Source organism: Alexandromys fortis, unplaced genomic scaffold, assembly GCF_014885135.2.
Source record: "Alexandromys fortis isolate MF-2015 unplaced genomic scaffold, M_Fortis_MF-2015_v1.1 scaffold_51, whole genome shotgun sequence".
NCBI lineage: Eukaryota > Metazoa > Chordata > Mammalia > Rodentia > Cricetidae > Alexandromys > Alexandromys fortis.
Window position 1 is genome coordinate 3,793,361 of NW_026067925.1, and position 20,330 is coordinate 3,813,690.

The following is a 20,330-nucleotide window of genomic DNA, read 5'->3' on the forward strand; positions in this document are numbered from 1 at the left end:
ATCCAGGAGAGTTGTGGGAACAAATGCCAACTTTACTATCCCTAGTTCCATGGGGGAGACAGGAGGTCGGCAGTGAGAGGAGACATTCACTCCAAGGAAAGTCATTCATCTTTACTCATGCATCTTCTCAATGAACAAATGCACACCCTGCAGGAGGTGGATTTCAGTTTGCTGTGGGGCTTACAGAGACACTGTGATATAATGAGACCCACATGAAGGGCAATGCCCACATTATGAGGTCAGAGCCCCTCACTAATGCTGCCTCTGTCTCTGTGAAATGCAGCAGGCCTCAGCTTTCCTTCTGCTGATATCCTAGGGACAACTCTTCCTCCTTATTCCCTTGGGCTGGGAAGTTAAAACCAAAGGAATGAGGCCTAGGGCACACGTTGAGACAGCCGAGAGACGCTCTAAGAACTAGAAGCTTTTGCACGTTGGCAAAGTCGCAGCCTTCTTTCCATGCAGAAGGAAGAGATTCCGAATGTCCATATGGATACCACAAATGACAAGGAGTTCAACCTCACACTGCAGATTAACAACTTCAAAGCATCCTTGGTTGAGTTCAATAAATTGGTTGAACAGACAACAGCCCAAAAAAAAGAAGAAAGAGCAGGCTTGTTTATCCCAAAGGAAGGTAAGATGGGTGACGATAGGGAGGTTCAGCTGGAGATGCTGATTAGAACTGGGAGGTGCTTTAGGTCATCAGAGAGAGGCAGTCTAGTTTAAAAGCTAAGACACTGAATGGGGGCAGAGGACCTGAGTTCTTTCTCTGTCTGTCACATACCTAGCTGGACATGAGGAAGCCTTTTCTATCTATCTGTAATATAGAGAGGTGGACTAAATGACGTTATTGGGTTCTTCTGCAGACACTACAATCAGTCACTGGCTGACCTGAAACTCTGTATAGCACAGTGACCACGTAGGATGCCCTCTATGTCTGTCTTACCCGGTTTCCTAGCACTGTAATAAAATGCCCTAAATTATCAACTCAAGAAGAAAAAGGTATTTTGGAGCTTCCCATACGTGGTCGGGTGGCCACTGTTGTGGGGCCTATGGTAAGAGTACATCATGATGGACCCACGTGATGCAAGCTGTTCACCTTCCAGCATCTGGAAAAGACAGGAAGAGGCCATGGTCCCAATAGCTCCTTCAAAGGCATGTGCCCAATAACCTTAACCCCCTCCCACTGGCCCTGCCTTCCAAAGGTCCCTTCACTCCCCAAAACTGTTAACATAGGCTGACCAAGCTTTTAGTGCAAATGAGTCTTTGGGGGATATATGTCTAAACCAAGGTAGCCACCCTCCCACCTCTTTACTGAGAGCATCGTGAAACCATAAGAACTCTCCTAGAAATAGAAAAAGTTTCCTGTCTCCCCACCTGGGCCGCTCTGTAGGCAGGAATGATTGGACTGTGCTCACAGAAAAGGAATATGGAGGATGGAGTGTCTTCCAGGAGTTTGAGAAGAGTGAAGTTGAAAGTGTGCCGTAGCCAAGGGCAGCAGTGGAGTGTGTAGTTCAGGAGTGTTAAAGACAGATATGAAGATACAGCTACATAGCAGTGAAATAAATCCAACAGAATAAAGTCTAGATGTTTTCATAAAACGAGAAGATTCCATATACCAGCTACAACCTAGGCAGCTTCTAAGTGCTGGGCTGTACAGTCCTATGTAAGTGAAACTTTCAACCTAAGTGCTCAGACTCAAACAGGTATTGCTAGAACAGTATTTCCTAATCTGCAGGACAGTTGAATAAGCACAAGTTCATTTGCTGTGTGCATGACAATATGAACAGATGAGTCTGCTTTGTTTGGGAGGCAGAGAGGAGTCCCTGCCCAAGTCTTTTAAATATCTGGAGGGCTCAGATGTTTCGGGATGTTCTCCAGATCTCTGATCTTGGCTGAACCCTCTTAAACTGCTCAACAAAGCTTTTGTTTCCCCCAAGTCAGCTTGTTTTTCCTCCTCCTGTAATCGATTCTCCAAACTCTCACTGTGTTTCTGAAGCCTTGATGGGATTTCTGCTCCTCTCAGCCAAGTTTCCCATCACAGGAGAAAGTCAGGTACGAAGCCTGGAATTCGCTCACTTCCCTTTCCCTCTAGCCCATCCTCCCCAAAGCAGCACCCACCCTCCCTCCTCTCCAGCACTATCAGTTTGCTGCAACAATCTCAAAAATCTCCCTTCCCACTGACTTTGTCCTTTGATTCTAAAAATAAAGCCTGGCATCGTGTCCTTGGCTGTCTCTTCCCTTAAGCTATCACTCCGTGACTCTTCTTTGTTTTTCTGCTAAATTTCGCCCAGAGTCTTTACCTCTTTTTTCATCTACTCCAACCTTGCTGAAAATATATCCAGTACCTAATATGGCTGCTAAATTCAGGGTTTCTTTTCTTTCTCTTCTTTTTTTTTTAAGAAACCGCTTTCGCTGTATAGCCCAGGCTAGCCCAGAACTCAGTGTTGGAATTCCAGGCATGCACCACCATGTCTGGCTTTGTTTCGCCTTTGCAGCAAATGCCACTATCCCACTGCATTGACCCTGGTCTCTACCTCTGTGTTGAGAAGCACCTTCTCCTTCTCCTCTGTGTCTCCCTGCCAGTCTCTTCTGATTTTGTACGTTTCTCATTCTGCTTTTCTCTTTCCTGAATAAACCTAGCATTCTGGCCCAAGTCTTGTGGTACGAATGCTGACTGCCTCGTCTCCTAAGCTGTGAATCTTCGTATCTTTGTGTCGTGATAACTCTCTCAGGTTAGTACACCTACTGTAAGTCCTCCTGCCAAAGAGTTAGCCCTTCCTGTATTTTTATACAGAGAGCCTTTTCCTTTAAAAATAAAAACAAATGGGCCTGTAATATTCCTGGTTTACTAACCCCTCTGTAAAATCCATACATGTTGACTTGCTGTGCAGTCTTGCTTCAACCTACCTTTCCTGTGTCAGCTTCCCGCACCTTCAATCCTGTTGGATACTTTTCAGCATTTCTGCATATGTCATAGTTTTAAAAAATTGTTCATTTATTTACTTTGTGAACTGAAACTGTAGCAAGTGAGAGACATTCTCATCTCTGAACTGAACTTCTCAAAAAAAAAAGGCAATTAAAAAGGTATTTAAAAAAAAAAAAGGTATTTAAAAAAAAATTCCACAAGGCTGGTTGACGAATTAGAAGTTCATGACCACCCATCTCTGAATTAGCATCCTTTCATCTATGACACAAAACCTTTGGATCATATTAGCAGAGCACCGACTGCCACCAAACCCAAAGCTAAGAATGTCCGCAGATAGCATCTGAGCCTGCAGCAGAGCTTTGCCTCCTTTGATATTCCCACCGATGTATCAGAAAAAAAAAAAAAAAAAGACTTTCTTTTTTTCTGTGAATAAGAAAGCTACCCACTTCCACATTGGAACACTCTATTCAGGTCAACCTGAATCTGTTCCCAAGCTATGGTCACTCGTACCTGGCTCAAAATAAGCTTTGATTCCCTTTGGTATAAGAGCTGTGATGTACATTAACAGTTATCCAATTGTCTCTTTTGCTGTACTTTCAGTGACTAGCATTATATATGCCATCCTCCCTATTTGAACAGCTCTCCGGTCCCTCTTGCCTTCAATTTTTCAAGAAAATGGAATGTTAGCTCTTTTGCAAACACTCCCAGAGTTCCCCATGCAAAGCCATCTCAGCATTCTGACTGCATTTATTGCTGTCTCTGGGAATCTGCCTGCTTTATTTAGCCTGCTGACATTGATATGTACTCACTCCTTGACCATTGGCCTGTAAATGTTTGGAAGGTTTTGCAAAGGTAAGGCCAGCTCAGAGCCTGGTGCCAGGAGGTGCCCCTTAAACACGCGTTAAACAAACATGTTAGCCTTGTTTTCATCCAAAAGCTTACAACCCCAGATCTGTAGTGCAAAGTGTTTCTTCCTGGGGAGTTCTTACGATTAGATAGAAACTAATCTCCTAGACAAATGGTCTTCTGTGTCTGAGGGACAAGGTCTAAGGGTTGAGGAGATCGAAAAGGTGGAACTCTTAACTTGCACCAAGCTGCTAATACTATCCAAATAGGTTTGTATTGATTAATAGACACTGGAAGATGGGGGTTAATTCCTTACAGTGGGAACAGAGCTAAGAAGGTTGCAGTGGAGAGGTGTCTGTCTCCAAGGGAGGCTAAGTAGACAACGGAGATTTGCCCTGGTTACATTACTCTTAGATCTCTCCAATGAGATCTCTCCTAATAGAGTTCAGATCACCCATGACCAAGTCCCACCTATATGCCTCCCTCCATTCAAGTGCAATTAACATGGTACATGTATTTTTAATGTGCTTACAGGAGATGGCCAGTTCGGGCTAGGTATCTACTTACTGCTGGGAATCTTAACTGGGATCGTCCTTGCAGATTCCTGGGAGATTCCCTTGTGCTAGGTTTTTACCTGACCCCTAAGTGCCCCTACTTTCCAGTAGTTCTTCCAGTGCTCTCCCCTCTTTTCCCCCAGACTGATCGCTCATGTTCCCATCCCCACCCGCCCTCAGTCCACTCACGAAATTTCTTCTGTTTCCCCTTTCCAGGAGGACCAAGGCATCGCCCCATCAACCTTCCTTGTTACCTATTCTCTCTGGGTTTGTGGATGGAAGCATAGTTGCCCTTTATTTTACAGCTAATATCGACTTATGAGTGAATACATACCATGCTTGTCTTTCTCAGTCTGGGTTACCTCATTAGGATGCTTTTTTCCCCTAGTTTCATCCATTTGCCTTCAAATTTCCTGGCGTCCTTGTTTTTAACAGCTGAGTAATGCTCCATTGTGTAATGTACCACATTATCTTTACCCATTCTCTGGTTGAGGGACATCTAGGCTGTTTCCAGGTTCTGGCTATTACAGATAAAGCTGCTATAAACATAGTTGAGCAAGTGAACTTGTCTATGATTGAGCATCTTTGGGGGATATGCCCAAGAGTGGTATTGCTGGGTCTTGTGGTAGGTTGATTCCCAGTTTTCTGAAAAACTGCCACACTGACTTCCAAGTGGCTGTACAAGTTTTCTTTCGTACCAACAATGAAAGAATATTTCCCTTGCCCCACATCCTCTCCATCTGTTTCTTGTACTTTTGATTTTAGCCATTCTGAGAGGTGGAAAATGGAACCTCGGCATCATTTTGACTTGCATTTTCCTGGTGCTGAACATCCCCTTAAGTGTTTCTTGGCCATTTAAGAGTCTTCTGTTGCCTAACCCAATTGTCATCAGAGAGGCTTCATCCAGCAACTGATGGAAACAGACGCAGACCCACAGCCAGACATTAGGCAGAGTTCAGGGAATCCTCCAGAAGAGGGAGAGAAAAGATCATAGGAACCAAAGGGATCAAAGACACCACAAGAAATCTCAGGTAATTAACCTGGCCAGATTCATAGGGGCTCACAGAGACTGAATCAACCACCAGGAAGCTTGCCTGGGACTGACTTAGACACTATGCATGTATGTTACAGTTGTGCAGCTTGGTCCTCTTGTGGGACTCCTAACAGCAGGAACAGGGACTGTCTCTGACTTTTACTTGTGACTCTTTTACTCTTTTACTAGGCTTGTGAGACCCTCCTCCTCACACTGAGTCACCTTGCCTAGCCTCAATACAGCTTGCTATGCCATGTTTTGTTGATACCCATAGGACACCTGCCCTTTCCTAAAAAGAAATGAAGAGTAGATTGTGGGGTGGAATCAGAGAGGAAGGGCCTTGGAAAAGAGGAGGGAGGGCAAATTCTGGCTGGGATGTAAAATATATAAATAATTTCTTAAAACTGATAAAATAACTACTTAAACATTTGGATGTTTTTATTTTCCGCAGGACTAATACTTTCTTCCTAGTTGTTCTAAATTGGGTAGATGAGTCAACATTTGCTGAGTTTTGAACCCTGGAACAGAATGTCACTTTTACATCAAGGCTTCTCAACCATGATGTTATTGACTTCTGGACTAAATAATTCTTGTGTACGAGGCCCATGGGGAAGCCCTGCACTTTGTGATGTGTTTGTTAGCTTCCTTGGCCTCCACCCACTAGTTGCTGGTCACACACTCATCCTTGACTGTGACAATAATGTTTTGGATATTGCCAACTGGATGTGTGTGTGTGTGTGTGTGTGTGTGTGTGTGTGTGTGTTGAATGTGTTGGTCACCCCCAAGGTAGTTGTTTCACTATTGAGGTACCATTGAGGCTATCTTGCTGGTCCAGTTCACCAATGGTGGTGCACAGGCTCTACAGCTGAGTTGAACTACTGGTTGCTCCTCTCCCTTGACAGCTGATGTAACACCTTATGATACTGTGAGAGCCAGAGAAGGCTTCCAGGTCAGTTTCAGCTCAGTTCTCCCAAGTCCTGTGTCCAAAGAGTGTGGTGTCTTCAGCAGTAGTTTTTTATTTTTAATGTTTTGGGAGACACTAGTATTCTTCAGACAAACAGCACAGGAGGTTTCCCATATCAGGCACCAGGGTTTCGATAAATAGTGCATGGCTATTGAGGGTATTTAAATGAGTATTATCACTCCTTTAAATAAATAAAAAGTTCACACACATATGCACACATATATGATTAAATAAGTTTATAAGATAGTGTTGTCTGGTAGATTTTTCAAACATCTTTATTATTATTCTCTCTCCTTCTCTATTCCCCTGCCCCTGCCAATTTTAAAGCCACCTTTCATTTTTCCTACTATCCCATTTCTAGAGCTGCTTCTCCCCCGTCTACAGAGGTTCCTTCCTGCTTTACTGTCTTCTTTGGATACTTCGGGTTGTATGCTCAAATTTGGAACTGGAATCCACACATAAGAGAGAACATGAAGCATTTGTATTCCCGGATTGAGTCACTTCATTCAGGATATTTTCCAACTGTATCCATTTACCTACAAATTTCACTATTTCATTGTCCTTTACAGCTGAATAGAATTCCATTGCGCACACATGTGCACACATGTGTACTACACCTACTTTATCCGCTGGTCAGCTGTAATACATTTTGGTTGTATTTCTTAGCTCTGGGTAACAGAGAGGCAGCCAACATGGCTGAGAAAGTAACTCTGGAGTACACGTTGAGTCCTTTGTGTATATGCCGAGGAGTGGTATAGCTGGGTCTTAGAGTGGATGTCTTCTATTTATTCATTTGGACTTCCCCACATGGATTTCCATAGTGGCTTCACCGGTTTGCAGTCCCATCAACAGTGAATGAGGTTTCCCCTTTGCCCAGATCTTCACCAGCCTTTGTTGTCAGTTGTTTTCTTGATCTTAGCTGTTCTGACTGCAGTGAGCTGAAATGTCAAAGCAGTTTTACATTTTCATTTCTGTGATTGCTATAAATGTTGAACACTTTAAAAAATATTTCTTAGTAGTTTTTATTTCCTCTTTTGAGAATTGTCTGTGCAGATCTATAGGGCCATCTGTTCACTTGATTCTTTGTATATTTTGGATATTAATTCTCTGTCAGATGCATAGCTGACAAAATTCTGTCCCATTCTGTAGACTCCTTGTGCAGTCAGATGAGTTTTGATTTTATGAAAGTTCCGTTTGTTATTGTTGGCCCTTATTCCTGAGCAAATGGAGTTTTATTCGTAAAACCCCTTCTTTCACCTGAACCCCATAGGGTAGGGCCAATGTTTTCTTCTAGCAGTTTTAGTGTGTCTAGCTTCATGTTTAGGTATTTGATCCATCTGAAGTTAGTTTTGTGCAAGGTGATGCATGTGGGTCTACTTACATTCTTCTACTTGAGGACATCCACTTTCCCCAGTCCAGCTCTATGAAGATGCTTCTCCCAATATTTATTTTTGACATTTTTGTAAAGTATCAGAGAGTTACAATTGCATGTACTCATGCTTGGATCTTTTATTTTCTTCCATTAATGTACATACCTATATTGATGCCAGTACTATGCTCTTTGTGTTACCATAGCCCTGTAATATAGCTTGAACTCTGGTATGAAAATTCATGCCATACACTTCAGAATTGCTTTGTCTGTCCAGGTCTTTGGCACCTCCATATGAATTTAAGGATTCTATTTCGGTGTAGAATGCTGTTGTGATTTTTATTGGGATTGTATTGGATCTGTACACTGATTTTGGTAGGATGATCATTAAGTCTATCAAACCATGAGCTTGGGAGGTCCTTTCAACTTCCGGTGTCTTCTTCAGTCACTTTCTTTGGAGGCTGAAAATCTAATAAGTTCACTCCTAGAGAGTTCTGGAGGCTTTTGCAGCTGGGAGCGTTTCTGTGATCTCTTTCTGAGCGTGTTCACTATTGGCTTATAGGAAGATTTTTTTTTTTTTTTTTACTGATTTTTGTAAGTTGATTTTGTATTCTGCCACTTTAAAAAGTGCTTTCTAGTGATCTAGGGATCTCTTATGTATAATATCATATCACTTGCAAATAAGCACAATTTAACCACCTGTGTTCCTATTTATATCCCCCTAATTTCTCTCTCTTGCTTTTATTTCTCAAGCTAGTGCTCACTATATTGAAAAAGAGTGGAGACAGTGGACAGCCAGCCCTCTCTCATTCCTAATTTTAGTGGGATTGATTAAACTTTTTCTCCAGTTACGACAATGTTGGCTGTAGGTTTGTCACATACAGCATTTTATGTTGAAGTATGTTCCCTCCAGGGCTGTTACTGTGAAGGCATGCTGGCTTTTCAAAGGCTTTCTAAGCATCTATTGAGAGGATCACGCCACTTTTGTCTTTAAGTACATTTAAATGATTTACTGCATCTATTATTTTACATATGCTGAACCATCCCTGCATCTCTAGGGTAATCTCTCATATTAAAGGGAATAAGAAATTGTTTACTCTAAAGTCAAATGACCTGTGGAGAAAAAAAAATGGGTTATTCCAAACACCATGTTTCCACATAAGAGTTTCATGAAGGTTTATAGTTAAGGAGCAAGAGGGTCATAAGCAAACCTATCTTTCAGATATACCGGTGGGAACATCAGGTAGGTGGTTACCACAAAGTGGTCAGCCTCTGCTGTGGCCTTCAGAGGTCACCTGCTGATGTTCTTAACTTTGGAATCAGTAGAGGTTCTGTTCATTTCTGTTCATACTTTGAAAAAGGATTTTCTAATGAGAACAAAGCGACTGCAAGCAGACCTGGGCCAAGTTAATTTGGCTTTGGGCCTTGCAGCATTCCAACTCTCTACAACAATGGAAGTTCTAATGAGTCTTAGAAAGTGTTCAAAGCAGGTCTTTCTTTTTGTTGTTGTTGTTCTGGAAATGTCACTAAACGTTGTCTATATAATTTTCCATTTTATATCCAATGTCTAGCTAAGTGCTGACACATAATTAAACTAGAATATTACTCAGTAGTTAGCATATTTTTGTTAGTTAAATAATAAATAATAGGATTTTGTCTATACGGTCTGAGGAAACCTTTTCTTTAACTTTTTCTTGACTTAAGACTTAGTAATCCCACTCAAATGCATAAATAAGCTGAGCAAAATTCAAGATTCAAGTAATGGCGTATGTGTATGTGTGTGTGCATGCAGACGTGTGTGTCTGTCTGATTGTGTGTATTTACAGAGTGTCAGATAACCAATCATTGCTCTGTGTACAAATCTAAGATAAATCCTAAATCAATCCCAACTGGTAAATGCGCTCACAGCAGGAAAAAGCGATCTTCCTATCTTGGTATTCATGCACAGGACTTCTAAAATAGCTGAAACAGAACAGAATCCTGAACGCCAAAATTAAAAAAAATGATCTATTTTGACTCAATAATATTATTTTCCCAAAGACAAGCTCTTTAAGGTAGCCTTACAGTTGTCTTTTAAGCAGAGATTGAGAGCCCAGGGTGGAAGTGTGCACGAATTGTGGCAATCTGACCTCGGAATGTGACGGAAATGTCCCCTCTGCCTTTCCCGCTGCAGATGCAATCGACTACGACAAGTTTTACGCCACAGTGCAGCAGATCTTCGGGCCTGAAGTGAAGAATCAAGATGTGAAATGTTTTTACAGGAAAATCTGCAACAACCCCGATGCGACCTTTGACTGGTGTGAGGTACTTGCACATCATTCGAAACCCAGGCCTTATTTTACTTTGTTCAGAACGAGCGATTAAAAGTGTTACTCCCACCGAAGCTAAGCATACAAGCGTATACACAGAATATTACTGTATCTACGGCCATTTTAAGACTTAGCTATGGGCTGGAGAGATGGCTCAGTGGTTAAGAGCATTGCCTGTTCTTCCAAAGGTCCTGAATTCAATTCCTGGCAACCACATGGTGGCTCACAACCGTCTGTAATGAGGTCTGGTGCCCTCTTCTGGCCTGCAGACATACACACAGACAGAATATTGTATAGATAATAAAAATATATTAAAAAAAAAAGAAGAAGAAACACAATATGCTAGCTGGTGGCAGTACACGCCTTTAATCCTAGCACTTGGGAGGCAGTGGCAGGTGTGGATCTCTGAATTTGAGTTTTCCAATAGACTTTCTTCTAAAGATGAAAACACTGGTATTCTAGCTTCTCTGTAAGCATCTTTAGCTCTTTTCTCTTTTCCTCTTCTGCANTTGGTTTTTTGAGACAGGGTTTCTCTGTGGTTTTGGAGCCTGTCCTGGAACTAGCTCTTGTAGACCAGGCTGGTCTCGAACTCACAGAGATCCGCCTGCCTCTGCCTCCCGAGTGCTGGGATTAAAGGCGTGCTCCACCACCGCCTGGTTTTTTTCTCTCTTTTTTAGACAGGGTCTCACTATATAGCTCCAGGGTGGCCTCGAACTCATAGTTTCCTGCCTCTGCCTCCCAAGTGCTGAGATTAAAGGCTTGCACTACCATGCTTGGTCTTAGCGAGTAGCTTCTGCAACTTTTACATGAATCTAGAAGTTTGAACGGTCAGTGCCATTTGACATCAATCAAGACTTTAGGTACTTTTGCTGCACTTGACAATGAAACAGTTCTTTTCAGCACTGTCAGTTGTAAGTGTGCATTTTCAGTGTGTGCAAGTCATCGGCATAAGGGATGAGGTTAGTTTAGTTGATCTTTTCTATCAGTTCTTGAAATGTTTTCTGATTGGCAGGATAGTGACGCAAAAATTACAAACACGCAAGGAACCAAAACTTCTGGCTCACTCTCAGGAAAGAGTAGAAATCATAGATGAGAGAAAATATGATGGTTTCGAGTATCTGACTTTCCCATATTAACAATATTGCCAGTTGTTGGCATCCAAACCTGGCTTCTAGTAGCCCTAAGAAGCTATGGTTGGCAGCCCACCCCAACATGTCAGTTAAAGAGACAATCAAGCATGAAAATCAAAGAAAGGAGGTTTATTCACAGTGGCCACTTTGAAAAGAGGAATAAAGGGGTCCAGTGACCCCCCCCAAGTCTGAGTTTGGGGATACTGATATGAAGTTCAAGTCTATATGGAAGGTAAGAGGGCCTTATGATGAACCGGTTCTGGTCAAAGTATGGTCCAACCTATCACAGACTGGTCATTGTCCAAGGCCCAGTCCGTCCTGTGGTGAACCAACAATTGTTACAGTTGTGACATCTCCTCCTGGGAGACAAGTATCTCTGGACGGCACCAGGGATCCAGCTTTTCCCATTCCCCAGAATAGGATTCCTGGGAAATTTCTTCCTTCACGCCCAGTTGTTTCAACAGTCTGATAGCTGAAGGGTGGAGCGCAGTGTCTGTGTAGACTATCTCCTCTACTGCCCAGGCAGTTGCAGCAATCAGACAGACATGTGTAGATGGAATTTCGATGCATGCCAGACTACAGAAGGTCCGTCTTATGTTTAACTACATATAGACCACCACAAAATTGACTATATGTTTTATTTTAAAAGATTAATAACCCAGTGAAATAAAAATTTGAAACTCATAATACAAGACAGCCCAAATCTTAAAACCAGTCAAAGAAAAAATTACTAATTACCTTAGAAAAAAAACTTTAAAAAAGCTGCTATAACCCTTAAGAGAATATTATTCCTATGAATATCTTACTAATATGCTAAAAATTGAACAGCTATCCAGACCGTTTTATGAAGCTAAAATAACAGAGTTGAACAAAGAAAACAAGAGGCAAATATTATTTATGAACAGAAATGCTAAAGTTTTAAATAACATTTAAAAGTGATTTCCAGGAGTACACTAAAAAAATTTCTGCGTAGGAAAATGGGGATGGTTCAATATTAGAAAAGCCACAGATTCCTTTTAATGATTTAAGGGAAAAAAAATCCATGCTATAATCTTAGCAGAGGACAGCAAACTAAAACCCAAGGCCACAGGGGACACAAGCAGATTTTATAACCAGCTCACTGGGCACAGCAAGGTCCAGTCATCTGTGCACACTCCACAGGTGTTCTGAGACACACTAGCAGGAACAGCCTTGACAGCCAGCCAGTGGTCTGGGAAGCTCACTGGTTACTCCCTGGCCCTCTTTCAGAAGGTTGCTGCCTCCAGATCTTTAAGACTTAAGTAAAATAAAAATAAGGAAGACAATTGATAAAAATCCAGCAACTGCCCCTACTTTTAAAAGAATTATGAAACAGTAAAAAGTCAAGGGAATTAACTGATAAAGGAGCCTGTTTTTTAGTTTTCTTTTTTTTCCCCCTTATGTGCCTAGAACAAATGACTGCACATTTAGTAACTTAAGAAAGCATACATTCTATCACAGTTTCCACTGACAAGGAGTCTGGGAAATGGTCCTGGGAAATTGTCATTCGAAGTCTCATAAAGCCGCAGTCAGCGGTTAGCTAGGCTGTGGTCTCATTGGAGACCCTCTGGGAAAGAATGAGTCTAAGTTCCAAGTTCTTGACGGGTTTACACCCTTTCTGCCTAAAAAAACAACACCCCAACACTCCAGTAACTAAGATTCAGTGTCTCTTCTTTTTTTCTCATTCTTGTAAATACTCCTGGCTTTCTAATAGAGGTTGAGCCCGGGTTCAGATACTCAACCCTACATTGAAGGCTTAGGCAAAACCAGACAGCTACATTAAGACATTCAAAACTCTAATGAGAAGGTTTGTATCTATCCTTAATAACCGAGTAACAAATCTCATAAAAGCTTTGACAAAATTCACAAAAGACCTTGTGCAAATTGGGAACCTTTCCCACAGACTGCTCATGAATACCACCTACAAAACTACATGCTAAAGCAAAGATTCTGCCACTTGGTAAATTCCCAAAATATGTTCAATTTTCATTTTCTCTTTTAAGAACTGAAACAGGATTTTAACTTAGTTCTTTGCTCAACTGTTGCTCAACAACAAAAGGTCTCTTGTTGTTTCTGTTGTTTGCAGGTAAAAACCTATCCTTAATGGTCAGGATCAATTTGTTCTTTTTCTATGTTGACATGCCGTGCTGGCCAATAGAAATATAAGGGGTGACGGGATGGCTCAGTGAGTTAAGAGCCCATGGGGCAAGCACTAGAACCGAGTTTCTGTCTCCAGAACATACTTGAACATCATGCTTCCAACGGAGACAGTTCAGACATGTCCAACCTTTTGACATTTAGAGACAACGCTGTCATCCGTAAATCTTACCATACAATGGAGTTATAAAAATGACAAAAATTCTTTTGTTAGAAGTGAGTTTACAATTTGGGGTAGGGCCGCATTCATAGCTATCCTTGGTTGCATACAGCCAAGGATATGCCTAGTGAGTGTAAGAGAATACGTTATCTACCAGAAAATAGACGTGGGAAGGAGTACAAGCACACCATAAGACTCAAGTATCAAAGGTGAAGAATTCTGTTTGTCAAGTTCCCCTCTCCACTCCTTCTCCTCTCTCTCCTCCCCTCTCTAACTCTCTTTTTTTTTTTTTTTCTGAAAATGACATAGCAGGGGCCCACTGCTGACATTTTCATCCTGTGCTTGGGGCCAAGTTTCCAAGATGCCTTGGAATTCTAGGTATAGCTTTTTGGTAAAGATTTCCAGCTTGGTTAACTGAATTTTGTGCGGTGATGCCCTGTGTTTTTCTAGCCCACTATGCATTGTTGTTGCCGTTGCTAGCATTAGAGTGAACTGGACTCAGGGTGCATTGAATGAAACCTCAAAGCACTTTTTCTGTATTACCAAGGATAAGAGACCCAGTCCACTGAGCACAGGGGGGCCGAGGTGTGCATATAATCTCTGCCTGAATGGTTCAGATGCAACCATGCACCTACATCAGGACATCCGGAAGAAGAATGGGAAACACTGGGCTCATCCTCAGTGAACATACTGTATAATAAAACTGCACAAAAGCTCTGACAGGGAAGATAGCATCCGGGGTGTGAATTCTTAGATGCTCTAGACCTTTGCCACACGGGGCTGTCAAATGTTGGAAGTGTGATTTGTCTGAGTCGAGCTGTATTGTATGTATAAAATACATATGGATTTCAAAAGCATTGTATAAAAAATGCAAAGCATTTCACAATGACTTTTAATAGTGATTATATGTTGAAGTTACGTTTTCAACATGCTGAGTTAAATAAAATACACTAGTAAAGTTGATTTATTTTTGTTCTATGTTTTATGTAGATACCATAAGATTTAACATTATATATGGCTTATATTATATTTCTATTGTACATCACAGAAAGTGTCAAAATAAGAACAGAATGAACTATTGCTGGCTATCAAAGTTGGGTTTTTAATTTGTATTTGGGGGTAGCGCCTTTTTTATATATTATAATATTTTTATTAATTCTTTGAAAATTGTATGAAATGTAGTTTGACCATATTTACCCTTCCCCCAGTTCCCCCCATATCCACTCTCACCTCCCTAGGTCTCTGGAACTATATACCTAAAGACTATCAACAGATTTATTAAATTTCAAGGGCATCCTTTTTTATATATTAGCATTAAGCATTTGTTTTGCAATTTTACCAGCCTAAACTGCTGTCTTAGTAATGCAAGCTTCAAATCACATACTGTGAAGGGCCCCAGGACTGTGATGTTCTGTACGTGCTGAATGCTGAGACTGTGCCCAGTGGTAGAGGTGTGTGCATGGAGCCCCAGAGAAACTGGAAAGCTTTGAATATAATGGAGTATGATTGTAAAGTAAATCTGCATTTTTTTTTTCAGTTGTGGAAAGGAGGAGTTTGAGTCTCATTCTCTGGCATCTGCTCCTTCTAGTCTTACATAATCCTCTTACATCCATAAAAATCTTTTCTTTTTATTGTAGAAAACCACGTTATTGCTATAGTGAGGCTGAGAACAGAGAAACCCAGAATGGTAACCAACTTATCTAAAGCCACACAGAAATTGGTCTCTGTCTACCAATTTCAGATGCCATTGTCGTTTCCCATCTTCCGGGCTCCTGCAAACCAGGTCGTGATCAGCCTCTAATGCGCTTTGCGCATGCGGAAGACGGCTGAGGCTCAGGGAGTCTGTGCAGGCTGCTCCGCCTTCATTGCACGACCATTTTCTCACCAACCGTGTGAGAAGGGCGTTGCTATTTCGAGTCCTGCAACCCAATCTTTCTGGGCTTCAGGTCTGTCGTCTGTAAAATGGAAAGTCAATTTTAACTGATGAAGACTCACTTCGTTTCAATATCGATTGCCTGGTTTTTATAAAGTGTCTTATGAGTTAATAGTCATTGATCAGGCCACATGAGTTGGATTCATTCTTCAAAAGTCAGGCAAAAGTGCACAAATCTGATTCCAAAATATAAATCTTTTCATCACAGCAATGCCACAAAAAAAATTGCAATTTCCTTTTCTGAGGTTTCGATGCAAGGGTACTTGGAGAATTTTACATTATTAGGCTAGTGAAATCTTAGAGCTAATGAAAACATAATCTAGGTCTGACCCTGCAATATATAATGAGAAAAAATAAGTGTAAAGAAATCTGAATGCCATGATTGCCTTACACTTACAAAGCCAATCAGTGAGAAGGCTGTGTTGCTAGCAGGCAGCTTTTTGTAGTTTATATATGAAATGCCTTCCGTAGGCTCGGGTGTTTGAACACTTGAACCCCACATGGTGGGACTGTTTGGATGCTTGTGGACTTCTGGGAGGAAGGGAGTCACTGAAGGGGTGGGGAGTCTTGTGGTTTTTAGCCTAGCCCGGCTTCTTGTTTAGTCGCCGCCCTTCTAAGTTTGGGTGCAAGGTGACCAGCTGGCTTCCTGCTCTTACCGCCACGCCAACCCTGCTTGCTGCCAGGTCTTCCTCACCATTGTAGACTCCACACTGCTGGAGACGTTAGACAGAACAAGCCCCTTCTCTCTTCCATTGCTGTGTCGGAATGTTTTATCACAGCAACCGGAAAGGAAACCAAGAGAGGAGCGTATAATGAGATTTTTCGGTGCACACTGTGAGCGAATTCAGACCTGAGTCACAATACACACACCACATGGGATACCAATCATGCCCTCCAAGATAAATTTAAAGAGAATCATTATAAAGTTAAGATTATATTTGTTAACTTCAAAATGTTAAAAGAATGTTCTAGAGCAGATTAAAAATAAGCTGACACAAGTTTTTATTTGCTCTACCTGCTCTTCATTTCCCCCATATGTTCTACACTGAACATATGCTCCTTAAGTAATCAAATTTTTTTTTGGAATTGCTGAAAGCATGGGAATCTCTGGAAGTTGCATTGTTAAAAGAATATTAATGCTGTTGGTGATAATATACTTGATAGGTATAAAGTACTCAGGCCGGCAATGCGCTCAAATCGTGTTACAGTTTCTAGTTGGAGATGTGCAATTTTCAAAAAAAGAAACTAGAGATCCTTGAGGCTACTGTTTATCATAAGATGACAAGAGATGTTTCTCTTTGATCATAAGATTTTTCTCCATGAAATGAGATTTGCCACCTCTTCTGAAGCTTAACTGTTTTTATCTAAAATTTTTCTTGAATAATTTTCAATGATTTGATGCTCTTGGTTTCCTCGAGAAGTTGTTAAGCAATGTGATAAAGTGTTTGTTATAAGCAAAAGTAGCAAAATCAATCTCCTGTTTTAAAATTTTATTAGCACGTATTCATAACACAGGATGGTGGCTTTCATTATGACACTGCTCACATTTGTATTTGGGTCATATTCACCCTTCCTTTACTGTTTCCTGTCTCCTCCCACTTTCCCTAAGCCCCTCCTTCTTTTCAACTGGTCATATTTCTATTTTCATATCTTGTCAAAATCGGTAAGTATGGGGGAGTCGATGTAGTGTGTACATCCACATGGCTCTAAAGGATAGGTATGACAAAGTACATGACTGAACGCTCAGACAACAACGGTATTTAGTGAATGACTTTTTAGCTGGCAAGGACACAAAGGAACCTGAGTTCTATTTCCTATACTGTTCCTGGAAACTTAACATTTCATTCCTCACACGTTGACATCAACTGAGCTCCTGTCTGGCACTTGGTATAATCGAAGCACATTATACTCTTCCTAATTACTAAGAAAGAGAATCATCCACATCCTCGCTTAAGGGGAACTATTCCTGATGATCATTTTCTAGATGGGCAAACCTCAGATACAGAGAACAGACAATGGCTTGAGATCATGTGACTAGCTCACAGTAGAATGAAGACTGAAACTAATTTCCAAGTCCTGAATTGTGTGATTCTGCCTTGCAGGGGTGCCTTGCCCCCGTACTTCTTCACACACCTCTTCTCACTGATCAGACACCCTGTCTCCATCTCCACAATGATTCTGCAGGAACAAAGGGTCAGGGTGAATGGCTGTGTGTAAACCGTTGGAGGTTATTGTACACATAGGACCTGGTTTAAAATAAGTGTTGTCCAGGCGAGGCTGGCTTCAACCTGGTCTCAAACACCTTACCTCAACCTCTCGATACCCGAAGTTACAGGTTTGTGTCACTGTGCCTGGCTCACAGCTGCTGATGTTTTCCAAATGCCTCTGATTTTGAAAATTTCACAATTTGATAATTTGTTCAAAAAGGTCAATTTTTATACTGAGACTATCATCTTATAGCAAGGTAGCCAATTTTTGCTCAACACCTGAAAAGTGGGCAGCTAATCAAAGAAAGAAAACTGAAATCTTTTATATTCTGAAGCTTACCTCTGCCAGGATGAAAAACCTGACTCAAGAAGATCGATAGATGATGGTTAGGAACAGTCATTCATGGTGAATGTGCATAGTTGAGGCCCTGTCTCATGAAGATTGACTTCATTTTCAAACAAGGTCAAGATGGTAATTGATCATTCGTTCTGACCAGGGCGCCAATTTGGTGCGTGGTTGCTCCACAGAAAAGATGTCAGTGCCTCTCTGGAAATCACTCCTCCTCAGTGAAAAGTGTTGAATGTCAGAGTGTCCCTTATTTCCAGGGCACTGCCGTCTCTGACATCAGAAAACCAGGTCCATTTTATTCTCAATTAGACTTTGAATTCAGCCGATGCAGAGTTGGCACGTGACAGCCAGTTCTGAGCGACTGCTCATGTTTCCTTTGTTTGGGATTTTAGATCTTTGGCTATTTCTCCACCGAGGAAGATTCTCTGACTTCGCAGATGGATGAAGAAAATTTGGTTTTCCTTGTGTCCAAGAAACAGCGAATTGTGATTTCAGGTGACTTGTACATTTCCTTTCTAAGTCAGTGTGAATTTTACTATTTTTCTCACAACTGAGCTCCGGGAACATACTCTTTCTGAAGAGTCACCTTTCATTTCACGCACTCAACTCAGTTCCTCAGAAGTAGCAGTTTGGGTTCAGTTTCCAGAGACACTATCTGCTGTTGAAACTGGAAGGTCACCCTCACTCTGAAAGACACTAGCGAAGGTGAGGGTGGAAGGAAGTCAGCCTGTATAGAGAGAGGCTCAGGTCTCCAAGGAAGTCTCTATATTAGCACGTGTTCCAGGCTCACCAGGTGGGATCGCGTGTCTTTGCAATATTCTTGAAGAGTTCCTCCCAACTTGCTGTCCCTGAGTCTTCTGTAGACAGTTTCTTTGAAAGCGAGTTTGAGCCAGTAAGGGACATCTTAGGACCTCTCCAGTTTCCAGATGTCATTTGTTGTTGTTGTTGTTTTAAAATTTGACCCTGGGACTTGGGCACTTGCATCCCTCTGCACTTTGGGTTTTCCTCCCTGTTTGTTTGCCCAGGGTGGGAGAGGGTCAGTGGGCAAGATAAAGCCTAGAGGCTCTTTCTGTCTCTCAGCGGTATTATATTCCACTTTCTGGAATGAAGGGAGCTCTCGAGGCAGAGTCGGGTGTTCCTTTAACAAATGCATCGCAACGTGCAATGTGGGGATGCGGCTCAGTTGGGATGGTATCTATGGTGTGGGTCTGAATGTTGGGGATCCTGCAGTGAAGAAAAGTGAAGATTTTCTCTTATGAGTACTCCTACTAGCTAGAGTATAGACTCTACTCATGTCCATTCTTTAAGTGTTTACAGAGATAAAAATTCCATCACCACAAACAGACCGTGGTGGCACACACCTGTAATTGCAGCCCTCGGGACAAGAGGAAAGCCATGAGTTCAGGGCCAAGCTGGTGTACAGGCCAAACTAAAATCCAAAGAAACAAAAGTTAACTCACCCTGAAAAGTATTATGCATACAGCTTTGTCCTTCGGACTGTGGGTGGGCAGGGTAGCATCAAAGTACCTCCTGTTGTTTTACTGAACTTAAAAGATGTTTTTAGAAGTCTTAAAATAGCATCAAAGCAGTTTGCTTCTTTTCTAATGGAAAGCCTGAGATGGTGTTAGGATTTTAGTCTGTGTAGACCGCGATGGTGACACTTCAAAGAAGAGACGGCTAAGACATGCCGAAAGCCTCAAGGGAGAATGATTGCACATGATGGTTAGAAAACCCATTCTCTGTGAAATGTGCCCATAGTGGTGTGTGGGGGGGGGCATGCATGCTCTGAGGGGTGTGTGGGTGGATGTCGGGATGTGGAGCTGCAAGTAGTTTGGAAGTTCACGCACCACATTTAGCTAAAATGTTCTATATTTTATATTACATCTCTAAGGATAATAGAAAATCAAGCAGTAGTCGCAGGATTTTTATGGCCTTATTCTATGTTTTAAGTAACTTGGGGCTTGTTGTAAAATGCTGGCTGCCTTCTTTTTTTCTTTTTCTTGTTTTAGACCAATAACGATTGAATTTTAGGACCTCTGGAATTTGACATTAATCACGTGCTTTTGACAGGTAGTAGAAGACGAGATGTCATTAAATGCATTGTGAAGGTCCCACAGCTGGACTTACTGATAACAGCATCTCAGAAAGGATTGATAACCGTCTTTAACAGTCAGGTAATTTGAAAGCTTTTCCCCTTCCCTTTTCTCTTCCTGCATCTTCTCTATGCACTATCCAAATGCTTCAGAAAACACAACAGCATTTCAGTATTATTTAGAAAATAGACTACGGGGATCACTGAGTCCCGAGGTGATTGCTGAGGTTTGATAGCTGCGTATGGTCTTGTTTCTCAAAAGGGTCGCAGTGAATCACATGGT

General features: G+C 41.6%; 1 protein-coding gene across 1 annotated transcript in view; it reads left to right on the forward strand.

The window, feature by feature from the left end:
* The first annotated feature begins 486 nt into the window (after positions 1-486).
* The window catches only part of Wdr64 (WD repeat domain 64), a 92,542-nt gene continuing 72,698 nt past the window's right edge, over positions 487-20,330 (forward strand). Inside the window, exons 1-4 of the mRNA XM_050142882.1 lie at positions 487-631; positions 9,866-9,996; positions 18,348-18,450; positions 20,026-20,129. Of these exons, the coding sequence (XP_049998839.1) occupies positions 487-631; positions 9,866-9,996; positions 18,348-18,450; positions 20,026-20,129 (483 nt within the window). The remainder of the gene's footprint in view (positions 632-9,865; positions 9,997-18,347; positions 18,451-20,025; positions 20,130-20,330) is intronic.